The 17,898-nt window shown below is 39.8% G+C and overlaps 1 protein-coding gene and 1 pseudogene across 4 annotated transcripts in view; both read right to left on the reverse strand.

Annotated features, from left to right (window-relative positions):
• Window positions 1-17,898, reverse strand: part of OPHN1 (oligophrenin 1) — a 268,416-nt gene that overhangs the window by 58,874 nt on the left and 191,644 nt on the right. For all 4 annotated transcript variants that reach the window (XM_045191252.3, XM_071220302.1, XM_045191250.3 and 1 more), the window contains 3 exons: window positions 17,603-17,687; window positions 11,921-11,979; window positions 10,696-10,801 (listed from right to left, as the gene is read on the reverse strand). In XM_045191252.3, the coding sequence (XP_045047187.2) occupies window positions 10,696-10,801; window positions 11,921-11,979; window positions 17,603-17,687 (250 nt within the window). The remainder of the gene's footprint in view (window positions 1-10,695; window positions 10,802-11,920; window positions 11,980-17,602; window positions 17,688-17,898) is intronic.
• LOC112300127 (transcription factor BTF3 pseudogene) lies at window positions 5,746-6,749 on the reverse strand (annotated as a pseudogene).

The raw sequence follows: 17,898 nt of genomic DNA on the forward strand, positions 1-17,898 counted from the left end.
GATTGACATGCAATATTTAAAGTGGTGAAAAGCAAGGACTAGTCTACCAAGACTAGTCATTTAAAAGCAAGACTATCATTTAAAATCGAAGGTAAATAAAAGAGCTTCCCAGACAAGAAAAAGGATAAAGGAGTCCATGACCACCAAACTACTATTACAACAAATGTTTAAGGGCCTTCTTTAAGAAGAAAAAGAAAAACACAGAGGAACACAGTTATAAAGAATAAGATGGCAATGGAAACCACAAAGAATAGGGGTACCACTAGTTATATATCAGACGAAAAAGACTTTAAAAGAAAGGCTATGAAAAGAGACAAAGAAGGACACTACATAATAATAAAAGGATCAATCCTACAAGAGGATAAAACCCTTGTAAACATTTATCCACCCAACATAGGAGCACCTAAATACGTACGGCAAATCTTGATGGACATAAAGGAAGAGAGCGATAGTAGTACAGTCATAGTACAGGATTTTAACACACCATTGACATCAACGGATAGATCTTCCACATAGAAAATAAGCAAGAAAACAGCGGGCTTAAATGACACTTTAGACCAGATAGATTTAATTGCTATTTCCAGAGCATTTCACCACAAAATAGTAGAGTATACATTGTTTTCAACTGCACAATGAACATTTTCCAGTATAGACCATTCTTCAGCTGCAAAACAAGTCTCAACAAATTTAAGAGGGCTGAAATCCTATCAGTCACCTTCTCTGACCACAAGAGTATGAAACTAGAAATCAAACTAATTCAAACGTATATATGCACCCCTATGTTCACAGCAGCATTATTTACAACTGCCAAGATTTGGAAGCAACCCAAGTGCCCATCAATAGATGAGTGGATGAAGTACAAGTGGTGGTACATATCTACAATGCAATACTACTCAACCATAAGAAAGAATAAAATCTTATTGTGTGAGAGCATGTTTGCGGAGAAAGGGTGATATGCTAAGTAAAATAGTCAGAGAAAGACAAATTCTATGGTCCCACTTATATGTGAAATTTAAATAGCAAAATAAATGAACCAAGCAAATGAAATAGACTCATAATTGCAGAGAACGAAGAGATGGTTGCCAGAGGGGTTGGGGGTAGGGAGCTGGGTGAAAGAGGTGAAGGGATTAAGAATGAGAGATTGGCAGTTGCACAACAGTCACGGGGATGTAAAGTACAGTATAGGGAATGCAGTCAATAATACTGTAACAACTATGTATGGTGCCACGTGGGTACTGGAAATATTGCGAGGATCAGTTGGCAAAGTATGTGAATGTCTAACCACTATGCTGTACACTTGAAACTAATGCAAGATATCATTGAATGTCAACTGTAATTGAAAAATAAAATTTGTTTTAAAAACCCACCCATTTCAAAGCCCCCGCAGGACTGACCCAATTAACAGGCAGGCTCTTGTCACTAAGTGGGTAATTGACAGGGACAGAATATTTAGACAAATCCTAACGAAGCCCATTAAACTTGTGCCCAAGCCTGTGTGCTATTCAGATGATAATGAACAGCAACCATTCACTAGCTTTTGGTTATTGATATGTCCTTTTCAAAAGTTTAAATACTTCTGAAATTAACCCTTGCTGTTTACTGACAGAATTGTTTCAGATGTCACACTTTAAAAGCAACTCCATGCTGTCACCAAGGGATCCGGAATGGCTAAACAACTAGCAACAACAGCCTCCAGCAGATGAGAACACTCTTCTCCTTTGGGGAGCTTTGAAAGTAACTGCCTTTAGTTGAATGTGCCAGAGCTCATTTAATTCTCACAACTGCAAATGGCAGAGTATTTTATCTACGAAGCCTATGTCTATGGTGGAGGATAAACCACTTCATCAAAGTCAGAGGGTTTGTGAATACCTGGCAACGCAGGGATACAAACCCACATCTGTGGAGCTCCAAGTCTTACATTCTTCCGTCACATCCCACTGCCTGCTTGTGTAGTTCCTTTCAAGGAACTGAAGCCCCTACAGGGACCCCTGTAAATTCTACTCACCTTCTATTTCTCTGAGGGAGGTTCCTTGCACATGTCTTAAGACAGTTACTTTTCCCTTCTTGTGAGATTTGGAAGGTATCCTATTCTTTGAGGGGATTTCATTGCATTTGATATCTTTCCTTTTATTACTCCTTTTTTTACCTTAATTTTTTTCTGAAATTAAGTATTGGTTTTGGGTGTACAGCTTAGTAGTTAGATAATCATTCACCATCTGTCCAGAAAAAGCCCAGCCATTGTTAATATAACAAGAATAGTTTGTGTGACACAGATGTGACCTGGCAGCCAAGGAGAGTGGACTGGAATACGCATGTATGAACAATGATGACTTCACTGTACTAGTAAGGGGGGCCATAGACACCATTGAGTGAGCATGTGTACTATGTGGCCGTCACATTCAAATTGACTGAGTACAGCAATGACTCTGCGTCAAATTATGCATTAAGCTTGAACATTTCTCCATGGAAACTATTGGATGATTCAGAAGGCTACAGCTATGGGCAACTGGTGATTGGCAGCTTCAACACAGCAATGTGCCCACTCACGCATCACGTTTTATGCAGAGTTTTTTGTGAAATATCCAATCACCCAGGTGACTCAGCCTCCCTACAGCCCAGATTTGGAAACCTGCAACTCCTGGCTTTTCCCAAACCTAGAATCGCCTTTGAAAGGGAAGAGATTTCAGACCATGGATGGAATTCAGGAAAATACAATGGGGCAGCTGATGGCAACTGGGAGAACGGTGTGAGATCCCAAGGTGACTCCTTTGAAGGGGACTGAGGCGTCACTGTCCTATGTACAATGTTTCTTGCATATTCTTCAATAAATGTCTCTATTTTTCATAGTACATGGCTGGACACCTTCTGGACAGACCTGATATACTCTATACATTGTTCCCCTCGATATTTCCAATACCCCACCTGGCACCATATGTAGTTATCACCATATTATTGACTATCTTTCTTATGATTTATTTACTTCCCTGTCACAATTTTGTAACTAATGATTTGCGCTTCTTAATTTCTTCATCTCTTTCACCCAGTGTTCCAACCCCCTCCCCTCTGGCAACCACCAGTTCCCTCTGTATCTATGAGTCTGTTTCTATTTTATTTGTTTATTTTGTTCTTTAGATTCCACACATAAGTGAAATCATATGGCATTTGTCTTTCTCTGACTGAATTATTTCACTGAGCATAACACCCTCTAGATCCATCCATGCTGTCACAAATGGTAAGATTTCATTCTTGGCTAAGTAATAGTCCATTGTGTAAATGTACCACTGATTTTTTTATGCACTCATCTACTGATGGGCATTTGGTTTGCTTCCAAATCTTGGCTACTGTAAATAATGCTGCAATAATCATAGAGGTGCATATATTCTTTTGGATTAGTGTTTTGGGTTTCTTCAGATATATTCCCAGGAGTGGGACTGCTGGGTCATAAGGCAATTCCATTTCTAATTTTTTGAGGAAAGTCCATACTGTTTTCCGTATTAGCTGCACCCATCTGCACTCCCACCAACAGTGCACTAGGGTTCCCTTTTCTCCACATCCTCGCCAGCACTTGTTGTTTGTTGACTTTGGTAGACATTCTGACTGGTGTGAGGTGATGTCTCATTGTGGTTTTAATTTGCATCTTTCTGATGAGTAGTGACGTTGAGCATCTTTTCATATGTCTACTGCCCATCTGTATGTCCTCTCTGGAGAAGTATCCATTCAGATAACATTCTGAATACTATTAAGATGCTTAAGTCACACTCCAAAGTGTGGTTTAATAAGATGAATGAAACCAAACAAAGCAATTGTGAGTAGTGAATTAGAGAGGACCTTGTGATATGACTTGATAGCAAAGAAATCTTAAATTCTCTTGTCCATATGAACTAGAGAAAATGAATATAACTTCTTAAACATACAAATTTAAAACAAAGGAATGGGTATCAGGTGGAGGTTGTAAAACCCTCCAGTTCAGGAAAAAATAATTTTGATTAAATGGTTTAGATCAGGAGTCATAAATTGTAATGCCTATAGCTAGCACTACCTTATGATCTAGCAATTCCACTTATGGGTATATATCCAAAGCAAATGAAACCAGCATCTCGAAAAGATATCTGTACACCTATGCTTATTGCAGCATAATTCCCAATGGCCAAGATATGGAAACAAGCTAAATGTCTACAGATGGATAAATGGATAAATATATAAACACAGTGAAACATTAATCAGCCTTAAAATAGAGGAAAACCCTGCCACTTGCAACAAAGTGGATGACCTGGGAGGACATTATGTTAAGTGAAATAAGAAAGACACAGAAAGACAAATACTGCACGATTTCACTAACGTGTGGAATCTAAAATAGTCTAACTCTCAGAAGTAGAGGGTACAATGGTGGTTGCCAGGGCCTGAGGAGGAGGGGTAAATATGGAGATGTCAAGAAGTACAAAGTTTCAGCTACGTAAATTGAGTGCGTTCTGGAGATCTCATGTACAGTGATGTGAGTACAGTTAACAATACTGCATCGTATACTTGAAATTTACTGAGAGGGCAGATGGGAAGTGTTCACAAAATTAGGGAGAGAAAGAAAGCGGTACCTATGTCAGGTGATAGAGATATCACCTGGCTTTATTGTGGTGATTCTTTCACAATGTGTATATATACAATTTTTATTTGTCAATTGTACCTTAATAAACAATAAAAAGTAAATAAATTCATCAAGACTGGTGCCATCGCTAATGTGTTGTATGACTTTGGGCCTCTTTTCCATCCCTTCATATATGTTCCCTCATCTGTAAAATGAGAAGGTTTTTAAGTAATATAAAGGGACTGCCCACTCTGCCTTTCACTGAATCTATGTCTTTCTCTTGAAAGTAATGGGGGCAGAAAAGACAGTCACACATTATGTATCTACTACTGGAAGAGTACAAAACCATCTCTTAAGTATGCTTGCCCTCCTCACTCTACACAGCAAAAAAACAAACAAAAAACACCCCCCAAAACACAAATAAAAAAAAGAACCAGAACCAGAGCAAGCCTTTTGATCCAACTATGGTAAACTTTAAAACACAAATGACCTATTTTGTTTAACACAAAACATACAAGAAAAAATGAAAGACATGGGGGGAAAACCTAGAAATTGGGAACTCGGTAAAAACATAGAGCCCTATCCTGTATTATCTCACCCTTTGGCATCTGCATTGTTTATTAGCCCTTCAAGTGACTCTGATACCCACAAAAAAACTACTTTTATAGATCAGGAAGTCACCATGCTACGACTCTTAGGCCAAATCCAACCTTCCAACTGCTTATGTAAATACCGTTTTACTGGAGCACAACCATGTCCATTCATTCGCATATTAACAATGGCTGCTTTTCTAACGCAAAAGGAGAACTGAGCAGTTGTGACAGAGTCCATAGAGCTCACAAAGCCAACAGGACTGTCCAACCTTTTGGCATCTCTGGGCTACACTTGGAAGATGAGTGTCTTGGGCCACACATTAAATGTATTGCAACACGTAATCACAAAAAAAATCTCAAAATCTGTCCTGGCTGGTGTGGCTCAGTGGATTGAGTGCCAGCCTGCGAACCAAAGAGTCACTGGTTCAATTCCCAGTCAGGGCACATGCCTCGGTTGCGGGCCAGATCCCCAGTAGGGGGCGCATGAGAGGCAAACACACATTGATGTTTCTCTCCCTCCCTCTCTTTAAAAATAAGTAAATAAAACCTTTAAAAAAAGGAAGCTGACTCAAGTCAGTTTACTTCTTTCTGGGAAACCTCATCAAAATTGCCCACAAGATCTGGAACTTCATCATCATCCTCTCCTCTGGTAGCAAGTGTTGCCTTTCCATCCACAGATTGTTTGGGCAGAGCTTCAGCCCGTCCCCTTCGACTAGTCAGACTGTGTGCACCCAGCTGGTTTAAGATGCTGGGCAGCATTTCCATCAGCCGCTATGTGTCAGCATGGCAGTAATGGGGAAAGCGCTCACTGCCCGAGGGGCCTGAACTTGAGGGGTGTTAAAGCGGGTAACTCTTCCTTGGTTTGTAACATATTTACGTCTTCAATACCAGAGATGTTGTTTACCCCTAATGTCTTCAAGGAGAACTGAAGCTTTTTATCATCTGCTGCAGCTACTCTGTGAACCACGTTTTTTCTACCATACGAGCAGTCCCTTTCCCACCAATGCACACTTGTGTCAGCAGTTTGGTGAGTTTCTGCCAGTTCGGAGTTGTTTCTTTCATCTTGTTGGAGACGAAGCAGGGCCTTGCAGGGGCCTACGGTTGGCGTTCAGGGGGTCTTGGGCAGACCAGATGACAATAAGCGTGCACACGCTCGGGGACTCAGGATGGCAGCTAGAGAGGGGTGGTTTATTCTTTTGGAGAAAGTCAATTAACTAAACAAGTAGCCACCTCAATTCCCACCCTCACGGACTCAAGATGGCAGCTCAGTGATGCTAACTTTGATCAGTTAGTTAAAATGGTGACTTTCAGATAGCTTCACTGTAAAGACACATTTTTCCATTTGTAGTTAGTAAGTAATCTGTGGGTGATACACTAAAACTACATGAATATCTTGTTCCTCAACAATCTTTTACCCAGTGGTTTCGATCCATTCCTAAAAGAGCTAGGACACTGAGGTTGCAAAGCAATAGTTTTTCTGATTCTATCATTCCTTCCACATTTATTAGCTGTCATTCTTCTTTAATAGAGAGCTTTTTGTTTTAAAGATTTCAGTTACTTATTTTTACAGAGAGGGAAAGGAGGTAGAAAGAAACATAATGTGCAATCAGTTGCCTCTCACGTGCCCCCTACTGGGGACCTGGCCCGCAACCCAGGCATGTGCCCTGACTAGGAATCGAACCAATGACCTTTGGTTTGCAGGCCAGCGCTCAGTCCACTAAGCCATATCAGTCAGGGCTAATAAAGAGCTTTCTTTATTCCACCTACTCCCCATAAATTTTAATTTATTAAAAAGTTTATAATCAAATATAATATTTACTATTTTTGATGTTCAGAATGCCCCCAGATATAATAAGTGCCAGCTCTTTCAAGTAGGTTCCTGTGTTCTTGCGATATGATGCACTTATTAGTTCTTGAGCTGTTCTTTGCTTACAAAGGCACACATTATCCAAGGCTCTCCCCGTATTTTCATTGCCCCAGAGCTGACCTCAGCCATTTCCCTAAAAGGAGTCTCGGTACGTTTGAGAAGGGAATCTTACTTATAAACAAAGATCAGAGCATTATGTGTACCCATTATCTTGCTTTTTTGGGTAGAATCACTCCAGGACTGATTCAGTTTTTGTTGCTTTGTTTTAAAATTGGGAGTTTGTATAGGCATTCTCAATTCAACTTTACAATTATAGAATTTTTTCCTTTACATCTTGAAATTTGTATTTTTACCTCTTTTTCTTATACTGTATATCTTGGCATCTGACAACATTAATTTAGTTACTTTTTTGCTTTGTTCTTGTGAGATATATATACATAAAATAGTTTCAAATTATAACAACAATATTACAGTAGTCATAAATGCACTGGTAGATGCTTACAATTGGTTGCAGTTCTATTTTAGAATACATCTCATTAAAAATGAGTCAGAGAACTGTGTTAATAAGTTAGTTGAAATAACTCTTTTCTCTGTGTCTGTATTATCAATTTGATAAACATTTAGATGTGTTTGTCTTGTGTGTTCAATTTTAGGGTTTGTAATGTTTTACTTTTGATTAAATTTTACTTTTTGGTTCTGTGAAACATCAATATGGCTGAACAGTCAAACGCACAGAAGGAGGTGGACTTAGAGGAATCTAGCTCTCATTCCATACCCACTTCACTCTATCACCTCCCCCTTTAGTAACCACTTTTGTTGATTTGTTTTTATAACAGCTTTATGGAGATCTATTTCACATACCATACTACTTTCACCATTTTAATGGGGAAAAGGTATAATTCAATGTTTTTTGTATATTCACAGATTTGTGTAAACATCACCACTAATTCTACCATATTTTCACCAATCAAAAATACCCCCCATAACCATTAGCACCAGTCCCCATTTCTTCTCATATCCCCACATCCCAGCCCAAGACAACCACTGATCTATTTTCTGTCATAGGTTTGTCTACTGTGGACACTTTGTATGGATGGAATCACATTATATGTGGTCTTCTGTGTCTGGCTTCTTTCGCTTAGCATAATGTTTTCAAGGGTTAGCCATATATCAGTGCCTTATTTCTTTTCATGGCTGGATAATGTTTCACTGCATGTTTAGACCACATTTTTTACGTCTCCATTCATCACTTGATGGTCATTTGGGTTGTTTTTTACCTTCAAGCAACTAAGAGTAATGCTACTATGAGTATTTGTGCACCAGTTTTTGTGTGGGCATATGTTTTCATTTACCCTCAGTAGGAGCAGAATTGCTGGGTCATCTGTTAAGTATGTTAGCAATTTGAGTCATCAGTTTATTTATCTTACTGTGCTTCATTTGACAAAAGAAAGAAAACATGTGTTTATATTCTTATATATTCTTATGTCTGTCTTTTTTCTTACGAGAAAGATAGCACAGTACACGACCTATTTTACACCTTGGGCTTTTGTTATTGTTTTTGTCTGTTTTACATGCTGGAAATTTGTAACGCATCCTGGAAATCACTACAAAAACAAAGTCAATAGATTTTTCTTCCATTCTTTGCTATGACTGTGTAATACCACACTATTTGAATATACCATTACTTACTCAACTACTCCCTTCTTACCAAACATCTGTGTTGTTTGCAATCTTTTGCTATTAAAAATCATGCTACAACCATGGGCTTTGTGCATATGTTGTTTTTTCACTTGTGGAGGTGTCTTCAAAGTCGAGGCCTAGAAGTGGAATTGCTGAGTCAAAGGGTGACAATATGCAGATTGTTACATATTGCTAAATTCCCCTCCTCTAGGTGTGCGCTGCATTAATACCAACAATGTATTAGAGCGCCTGTTGTCCCAAAGTCTCACCAACGGAGAATGCAGTCAAGCCTCAGGATTTGCCAATAGATGGTTGAGGTTTAATTTCATTTTTTTTCTTATTATAAGTGAACTTGAGCAGTTTTTCATACATTTCAGGTTATCTGTCTTTCTATTTCTTGTCCATGTTGTCTCTTGCTCATCTTGCTCTAGGGATTTTAGGGACCAAGATCCTTAAAGCCGGGCAAGTAGCCAACCCCTTGGGTAGATGGAGGAAGGCGATGCTCACCCACTGCTAACAGAAGGGTCCCTGACCCAAATCCTTGCCTCCTGTCATGTATTCATACTCTTTGAAAATCAGAGCTGGAAGAACCCTTCAAGATTAGCTAGTCCAGTTCCCTCATGTTATAGACGAACAAAGTGAGGCCCAGGGAGTAGGTGGGACTTTCTCAAGGTCACACAGCCAATTAGTGCTACAGCTGGAACTTGAACACAAAGTCTGTTTCCCTCAGGACAACTTCAAATTAACACGCAAATGGCTCATGTGCTGATTTTTGTGCTTTTCCTGAGATTATCAACAACAACTTTTTCAAAAGAAAATGTGTCTTAATAGCCTCTATTTGCCCGAATTGCAAACACTGGCAATAAATATAAAAACCATCCTATTGTCAGTTCTGCCTATTTATCTACACTAGTGTCCATCATACTCATCGAAAATGAAGAATGTCAGAGCGGGATCAGATCTCAGAGATATCTCATTATATCACAGGGAACCCGAGGCCCAGCGAGGCAGAGTGAGCAGGCTTTTCACAGACGGGGGCCCAGAGGGCCACCTGGCCTACACCCTCGCCTTCACCAAGGGCCTGAATTTTCAGGGTTTGAGATCTTTCCAAATGAGGTTAAAGCATATCATCACAGCATTTTTTGTGTGTGGATAGCTTTGTTTTGTTAAATACACTTAAAATGCATACATTTTTTTCTGAGCTTATTGTCTCATTTCTTTACTTTTTATGATACCAAGAGTGGCCTTGAAACTAGGATCCAGGCTTGCTGACTCTTGGATAGAGTGCTCTCTGTGGCACCATACTGCTTCCAGAAAGGCAGCAGCTGGCCCTCTATGAGTCAAGTAAATTCATCTTCATTCACGTTATTGAGCCCTCTGGCTGGGAAGCACCACAGTGGGGCACACGTGCCCCTTACACCCACCCAACTTAGAGCCCATCAGCAGGCCTACTCTGCGGAATGCTGCTATCTGTCCAGGCCTGCCACACCCAAGCAAGGAGTCAACCATAATCTCAACAGTGACTCCCATTTCTTGAAGACCACCTATGCGCCACGCAGTTTACCTGTGTCCTTCACATCCACACCGCAGTCCTATTGCATGATGGGAAATACTCTCCACATTTTAGAGGTGACCAAACAGTCTGTGAGAGGTTTGCCTAACATTTTCCACCTAAATAACTGGTAGAGTTGGAATTCGAAACCACAATTTATCTGAGATCAAGGCCTCTGTTCAGCCTAGTCTACCTGGATTTGCCCCTCAAATGAGACAACCCGTCAAACGAGATGCTCAATGACTCTGGGAGGATATAGACAAGGGTATAGGCAAAATCACCGTCCTTACAGAGAATGCAGCATGCCCAGGATGAAGCAGTTGATGGCTAGGACTTAAGAGATGATAGGCAGTTTGTTTGCTGAGCTACCCTGTGGGCCAGTCCTCTAACGGGAACTCTTCCTGAAGCCTCAGAAGTTACTTACTTGACCAAGTGTCTTATAAGAAGTTCCAGCATCTCCCGGTTCTTTTCTGGTAGCTTATATACCAAGGAGTGAATCGCTCCCAGCCGATAATCCAGGTTGTCAGACTCTGAGAGAGAAAAGAGACAGAGAGAGTTTTGCCTTCTGGCCAATTGGATCGAGCAAACTCTCATACAGACACACAGATACACACATGCAAAGATAAAGAACAAGAGACACAGAGAGTGTTACAGAGATGAAAAGAGAGACAGAGATAAATAGGCACAGAAACACAATGGCAAAAATATACTAAGACACAAGACACTGAGACAGAGAGAGAAAAAGACAGAGACACCAAAAGGCAAAAGACAGAGAGATGAGAGAGATGGGCAGAGATAAAGAGAGGAAGAGAGAGAAATAAGAAGGAAACAGACCTAGAAAAACGAAGAAACTAGAAGAGAGGAGAAAGATGAGAAGAGAAGGATAAGACCATCTCAGAGGCATTCAGAATTCGGGGTAGAGCAGGTTGCTTCTAATGTTCCACATGTAAATTTCCAGATGGAAACCCTTGCTCACCCACCATCCTTGTGGTCCTGGCAGGTATGCTCCTGCCTCTGGGTTCCTAAGAAAATCGCTCAAAGATCATAGGTATCTTGTCTCAGTAAAGAGTTATTATGAGGACAAGTCCTCTGACTCTTCCCTGTACAGCACATAGGCATGAGGCGGGAGAAGGGGTCACATCAAAGTAGGTAGAAATGCTTATAGGGTCCTTGGCCAAAAAATTTTAATGCTTCTTCAGCTGCCAACTTTTCGGATGATTCTTTACGCCTTATTTCCCATGCATCTCTCCACCTTCACCTGCAGTTTTAACATCCAGAAAATGTAACCCTAGCAACGAACAGATTAGAATTACTGATTCACAACTCAATCGAAAACCATTTGAAAAGGCAAAGTGAGCCGATGCTCTCCCATGGATGGAAGAGGCGCAATCAATCAATCAAGTCCTCACACCTGTCACATCCCTCAAGGTAGCCAGTTGCCTCCAAACCACTCAACTAACGTTGACTTATGAAAAACTGTACAACACTTGAGTGAGACAGCAAGCACGAATACTTTCATTTGGCAGTGAATAAAATCTGCGTGTGTGTTTTTCCCCTCAATTACTTTCCCTCAAGCAGTTCTCTAGGCTTATTGCTGTAAATATTAAGAAGCCAGGACAACACAAGTAACTGGTAACATCAATACTTACTGGCAGCAGAGACCAGCTCTTTATGTAGTCTATAGGTCATGACAGGTTCAGAAAGATTCCTGAAATTAATGAAGACGGTAAGTTCCTTTAGGAAGGGAGTAGCCAGGCCTCAAATTCTCAGTTCTGTGGGTATCAAAGCTGAGGTTTCTCAGCCCCACAGCTTCGTGTGACTACATACCGTCCTCGCTCTGCACCTGAAACTTTGTCTGAGGAATCCTATTTGCTAGTAATTCAACAGAAGCCCTGCGAAAGTATGGGCTGAGACCTTCAGGAAGGTCTTCAATTCATTCCCCCAAATGAAAACAGGCACAGAGCAATCCTGTAAAATTCCAAGTGGACCCCCCCTGAGTGCTACAGTGAAGTCTTTCCAGTTTGATAGTTGCTTAGTTGCTTTCACATCTGTCCTCCCATTTGATCCTTCCAGTGATCCCGTGTGGCGTAGCAGTTATGCAAATCCTCATCAAATAGAGGAGGAAATTGAGGCTCAAATGGGTTTATTTAATAAAAAAAAAATAATAACAATGACTTAGTACCTACTTGTGTATGGCATTCTGCCAATATTGGGGAGCCAGAGGTAAGTATGACATAGTCCAAACCTCCAAGGGGGTAACAGTCTAATTGAGGACAGTGCCATATACAAAATTTGCAATGCAATGGGACAAGTGTGATGATAATATAAAGAGAGGTGGTGGGTGGCTCCGAAAAAGAAAGGGATTCACTAAAAATAATAATAATAATAGCAAACTCTTCACTGTTCTAAGTGATTTACATACATTTACTCATATAGTCCTCATGACAACCTTATAAAGTATATATTCTTAATATCTCCATTTTATAGATGAGGAAACTGGGGCTTGTAGAAGTTAAATAACTCATCCAAGACCACACAGCCAGTAAGTGCAAAACTAGGCAGTCTGCCTCAAGTCCACACTCTTAATCACTATGCTATACTGTTTGCCACGGTTATTACCGCAGTAATCTGGGTGAGAGGTATTAAAGGCCTAAATAAAAATTGTGGCACTAGGGACACAAAGAAAAGATTAGGGGAGTTACTGAAAAGCAGTAAAGATAGGAAGAGTAATATGGTTCAGGTGACTGGATAGAATAGAAATTGATTCTGAGGGAAGAGGAGATGCTAAGTCAGAGGGGCCATTGGGACAGCCAAAGGGAGCTGTCTTAGGAAGATGGATGGGCTGACCTTCTGGATCTGAGAAGTAGACATAAAAATCATGAACCTAGGAGAGTGGTTTAAACCATGAGAACAGATCTCTGCTCAAGGAGAGATGGCTATCTGGCCGCCAAAAGCTACATGAGACTTTCCAACATTTATTTGTACAGAATAGTGTATAAAAAAAGAAATGGAATTCAATCAGTCATCAGAATATGAAAAATTGAGATATTTCACAAAAAATCCAGATTTTATGCCTCTATTGAAAAGAAGTGGAAAGATATGGCTACACTGGGCCCATATGGTTATTTGTAGAAGTAAATACTGCTGTTTATGTATAAACAAAGGGATTGCTATACAAATAAAGGTTCCATGTGCAATATGTTTAATATGAAAGTAGTCTATTTCACACTCATTTTAAACATGTCTTGGCTCCTGTGGATATTAAATTTCCCATCCCGCCAGTGCAGTAAAAAGAGAGGAGAGCCCTGGGAAATAGCAGATAGAAAGGTCATAAATAAATAGGACTGCCAAAAATGGCCAAAGAGGTGGGAGAAAATCCAAAAGCAAGTGATATAGCAGACTCCAAAAGAAGAGAAAATTTCAAAACAGGCTTGCTATCAGCTTTAAATGATACAAAGAGGTCAAATAAGGTAAGAGACCAACAATTGACCATTGTGTTTGGCATTGAGGGAGTCACTGGCGACTCTGCCAAGAGCAGCTTCAATGGAGCAGAGAGGCTGAGAGTTAGAATGCAATGGGTTAAAGAGCAAACTGGGAGATTAAGTAGACACAGGGCGCGTATATTACTTCATATACTGAAGTTTGGTTTGGAGGAGGGTGAAGTATCTTTTTCATTAGGCAATCTCGTCTAAGGTTCTGCCTCCAATTACCTTATGCATTGTCAATGATTCTCAATTTTTTTTTTTATCTCAAGCCCAGAACTCTTCCCTGAGCTTCATTCCTCTATATTTCCCACTTCCAACTGCCTGTTTAAGACCTGTCCTGATTTCTTCAAAGACCTCCCAATTTGACATATCCAAAACCTAACTGTCATCTTAAATCTAGTATTTTTCTTGTGTTTCCCAAATCAGTAAATGCATGACTATCATTTGGTTGTGTGGGCCAGAAACATGGAAGTCATTCTTTTATCTCGCCCTCCCCTTTCTTAATATCCAATTTTATACCCCAAATCTCTTTTTGTTAATTAAAAATTTTTTCAACTACAGCTTATACTCAGTGTTATTTTCTATCAGTTTCAGGTGTGCAGAATAATGGTTAAGACAATTGTAGCGCTCTCTTGACTATGCTTATTTCTACTAACGCCCACTGCTATCCCTCATACAAGGAGAAGCACAATGTCCTTCCTGGATTTCCTAATAGCAATACGCTGCTAATCGGTTTCCACCTGCACCTAATTTGCTTCCCTCTAATATAATCTCTATTTATTTTTTTCCAAAATACAAATCTCATCATGTAACCTCCTGCTTAAAATCTGTCAACACAGAGTGGCCAAAGTAGGTTTACAGTTGTTCGTAAGGAAAATAATACAATAGTTAATAAGTAACAATGCAAGAATAAACTGTTCCGTATACTCACAACCATAAATCTACTTTTGCCTACCCCTGTATATTCCCATTCCTTTTAAGATAAATCCAGACCCAAATTCTTTAAGATTTTATTTATTTACTTTTAGAGAGAGGGGAAGGGAGGGAGAAAGAGAGGGAGAGAAAGATCAATATGAGAGAGACACATTGACTGGTTGCCTCTTGCCCGCCCCAACCAGGGACCTACCCACAACCCAGGCATGTGCCTTGACCAGGAATCGAATCGATGACTTTTTGCTTTGTGGAACAATAGCCAACCAACTGAGCTACACCCGGCAGGGCCAGACCCCAATTCTTATAATGTCCTATGAGGCCTTGCATGAAATGGCCCGTACATATCTCTCCCTCCCTCTCTATACTCAATACTCCACCTATAAAAAGGTACATGGAGTTACTTCAAGCAGTCTTCCTCCCTCTTACTTCAGGACTTTGCATGCTCAGTTCTGTCTGGAGCAGCCTCCCACAGTTGCCTCCCATTATAATTCAAATCTCCATTCAAATAAACAAGCAGAATAAATCAGGTCTTCTTGTTCCTTGCCTCCACAATACCTTGTGCCTTCCCTACAGAGCCCTTATTATAGCTTGTTATGTTTGTATAATTATTTGTCTTTTTTCTGCCTCCTTCACTGTTCTATAACCTTTTTAAGGTCAGTGACCACATCTACTCACAGCTGTATGCCTACAGCCTAACACTACGCTAGACTTACAGTAGGCTCTCGGGACATGTTCACTGAAGGATTGAGCGAATGGTGGATTGAATGAAGGAGATGCACACTACTGGAGTATATTTATATGCTGGGAGGAAAGAGCCAGATGAATGAGAGAGGTCAAAGACACAGGAGAGAGAAGGGATAGTTTTTAGTATTTTTCTGGAAATGGTGCAGATAATGGGTGAGTTACATACCCAGAAGACGGAGGAGGCCCACTCTGAAAATACTGATATCTTTGAGAAATCTTAAGAGTGTTGACTGGCTAGTGCCTATTAAAGGCCCATAAATAAAAGTCTTAAGGACTAACATCTCCTATTGGGGGTGCTACCCACTCACACTTTCAGCCTCGATCTTCCCACCTTTCACAAGGGCCACACTTTTATTGAGGGATGAATGGAGAAGATGTAATGTGTGAAGTGATTTAAGCTACATAAAACTTCAAAAACAAAATGACTCCTTTGAAGAAGGCTACAGACAGAGTCACTTACACTCACTATTCTTACCATCACAAGTCTCTTGAAAGTATGCATCGTAGATTTTTCCCTATCTTTAATAAATTACCCAAGCAACTCCAAGAAGACCACAGTCCCTGCAGGTAAGGAATAAGGGAAGAAGAGGCTCCAATACACATGGCCTTACAAGACAGAGATATTTAGATTTAAATAACGTGAGTTGTGACCATGGATACTACTTAATAGGGGAGGGGATGCACTTCAATTTCCTCGTCTGTAAAATGAGTACTAGTGCCACACCTACCTTACAGAGGGTCACTGTGAGAAAAAAAAACCAATGACGTTGTCAGTGTAAGCAAGGAGAACACTGCCTAGCACAGAATATATACTCCAACAACAGTATCTTTTTTATCTGGCAGATGCAAGAGAAATACTCCTGGAAAAAGCATTCATGTTTATATAACATTCTAAAATGACACCACAGCAGAAGGTCACTTAACAGCGATATCTGGAACCCAATCTATTTTGGATTAACGATATTTCCCAGAGCTTAAGTATCTATCTTAATGACAAAAAGTACGATAACTGAAAAGAAGACATTTTAGCACATAAAGTATGGTACATATTATGGAATATAAAGAATGGGTGAAGTGTTTTCAGGAACAAATATAAAGGACACATGGACAAAACCAAGGGGGCTGGGATCAGGGAAGGGAGGAGGGAACAGATGGGGTGGAGGGGGGAGGTGGGGAGAAAAGGCAGAAAACTGTACTTGAACAATAATAATTTTTTTAATAAAGAATGGTAAGAAATGAATGTGTTTAAAAAATATATATATGTATGGGACACCTGGCTGGTATGGGTCAGTGGATTGAGTGCCAGCCTGCAAACCAAAGAGCCACTGGTTCGATTCCCAGTCAGGGCACATGCCTGGGTTGTGGGCCAGGTCCCCAGTAGGGGGCGCAAGAGAGGTAACCACACATTGGTGTTTCTCTCCCTTTCTCCTTTTCCCCTCTCCCTAAAAATAAATACGTAAAATCTTTGAAAAAATAAAAAAAATATATGTAACAAATACTTTTACATAATATAAATTTATGCTAATAAATTGAACAATATATTTGTCATTGTGAATCCCCAAAATTTGCTGGGAAGTAAACTTTTTTCCCCTACCACTTTCACTTCATTAAATTCCAATATTTTTAAGGTTGTATTTTATTGTTTCTTTCCATTATATCAATTAAAGCATGAGTATGAAATCCATACACAAACACATACAGATAAAAGTAGGGTGATTACCAGAGGGAAAGGGGGTGGGAGGGGTAGAAGAGGGAAAAGGAGGGATGAATGGTGATGGAAGGAGACTTGAGTGTGGGTGATGAACATACAATACAACATATACAACATACAGATGATGTATCATAGAATTATACACCTGAAACCTAAGTAATTTATTGACCAATGTCACCCCAATGAACTCAATAAAAATAAAATAAATAAAATAATTTTCTCCTAAAAAAGCCATTTTTCAATAACAGTTCTATTATTTTGAGGCTTCCCTTGCTTAAATTCCCAGATTTTAAAAAATGTTTTCTAATGCACATTCTTTAACAGAAATCGTTTTCACTCGCTTTTTCTTTAGCAATCTGATCCAATATCCTGAAACTGGGATCATATTAACTCCAATCTCCACGCAGACACATTTCATCAACTGTGAAAAACAAGGCCCCCAGTCCTATCAGGCATACCTGAGGTAGAATTTCAAGGAGCTGGTGATTGTCTTAATGTCCCAGTCACTATTATGAAAATCAACATCTCCTGGGCACTTAGGATCTATTTGACAAAAAAATAAAGAGAGGAGGGGAGAGAAAAAAAGTTAGTGTTCCAAAGATCTTACCTTTTACCCATTTAAAAGAAAAATAAAGTACATTAATTAAAAGATAGTTACTCTAAACAGTTTTCAAGAGGTGAAAACTTTATAAAACATATATTTGATGTCTTAAAAATTCCCTTGGATTTATATCAGTCAGGCATGGAAGGAGCT

This window comes from Desmodus rotundus, chromosome X (assembly GCF_022682495.2).
Source record: "Desmodus rotundus isolate HL8 chromosome X, HLdesRot8A.1, whole genome shotgun sequence".
Classification (NCBI taxonomy): Eukaryota; Metazoa; Chordata; class Mammalia; order Chiroptera; family Phyllostomidae; genus Desmodus; species Desmodus rotundus.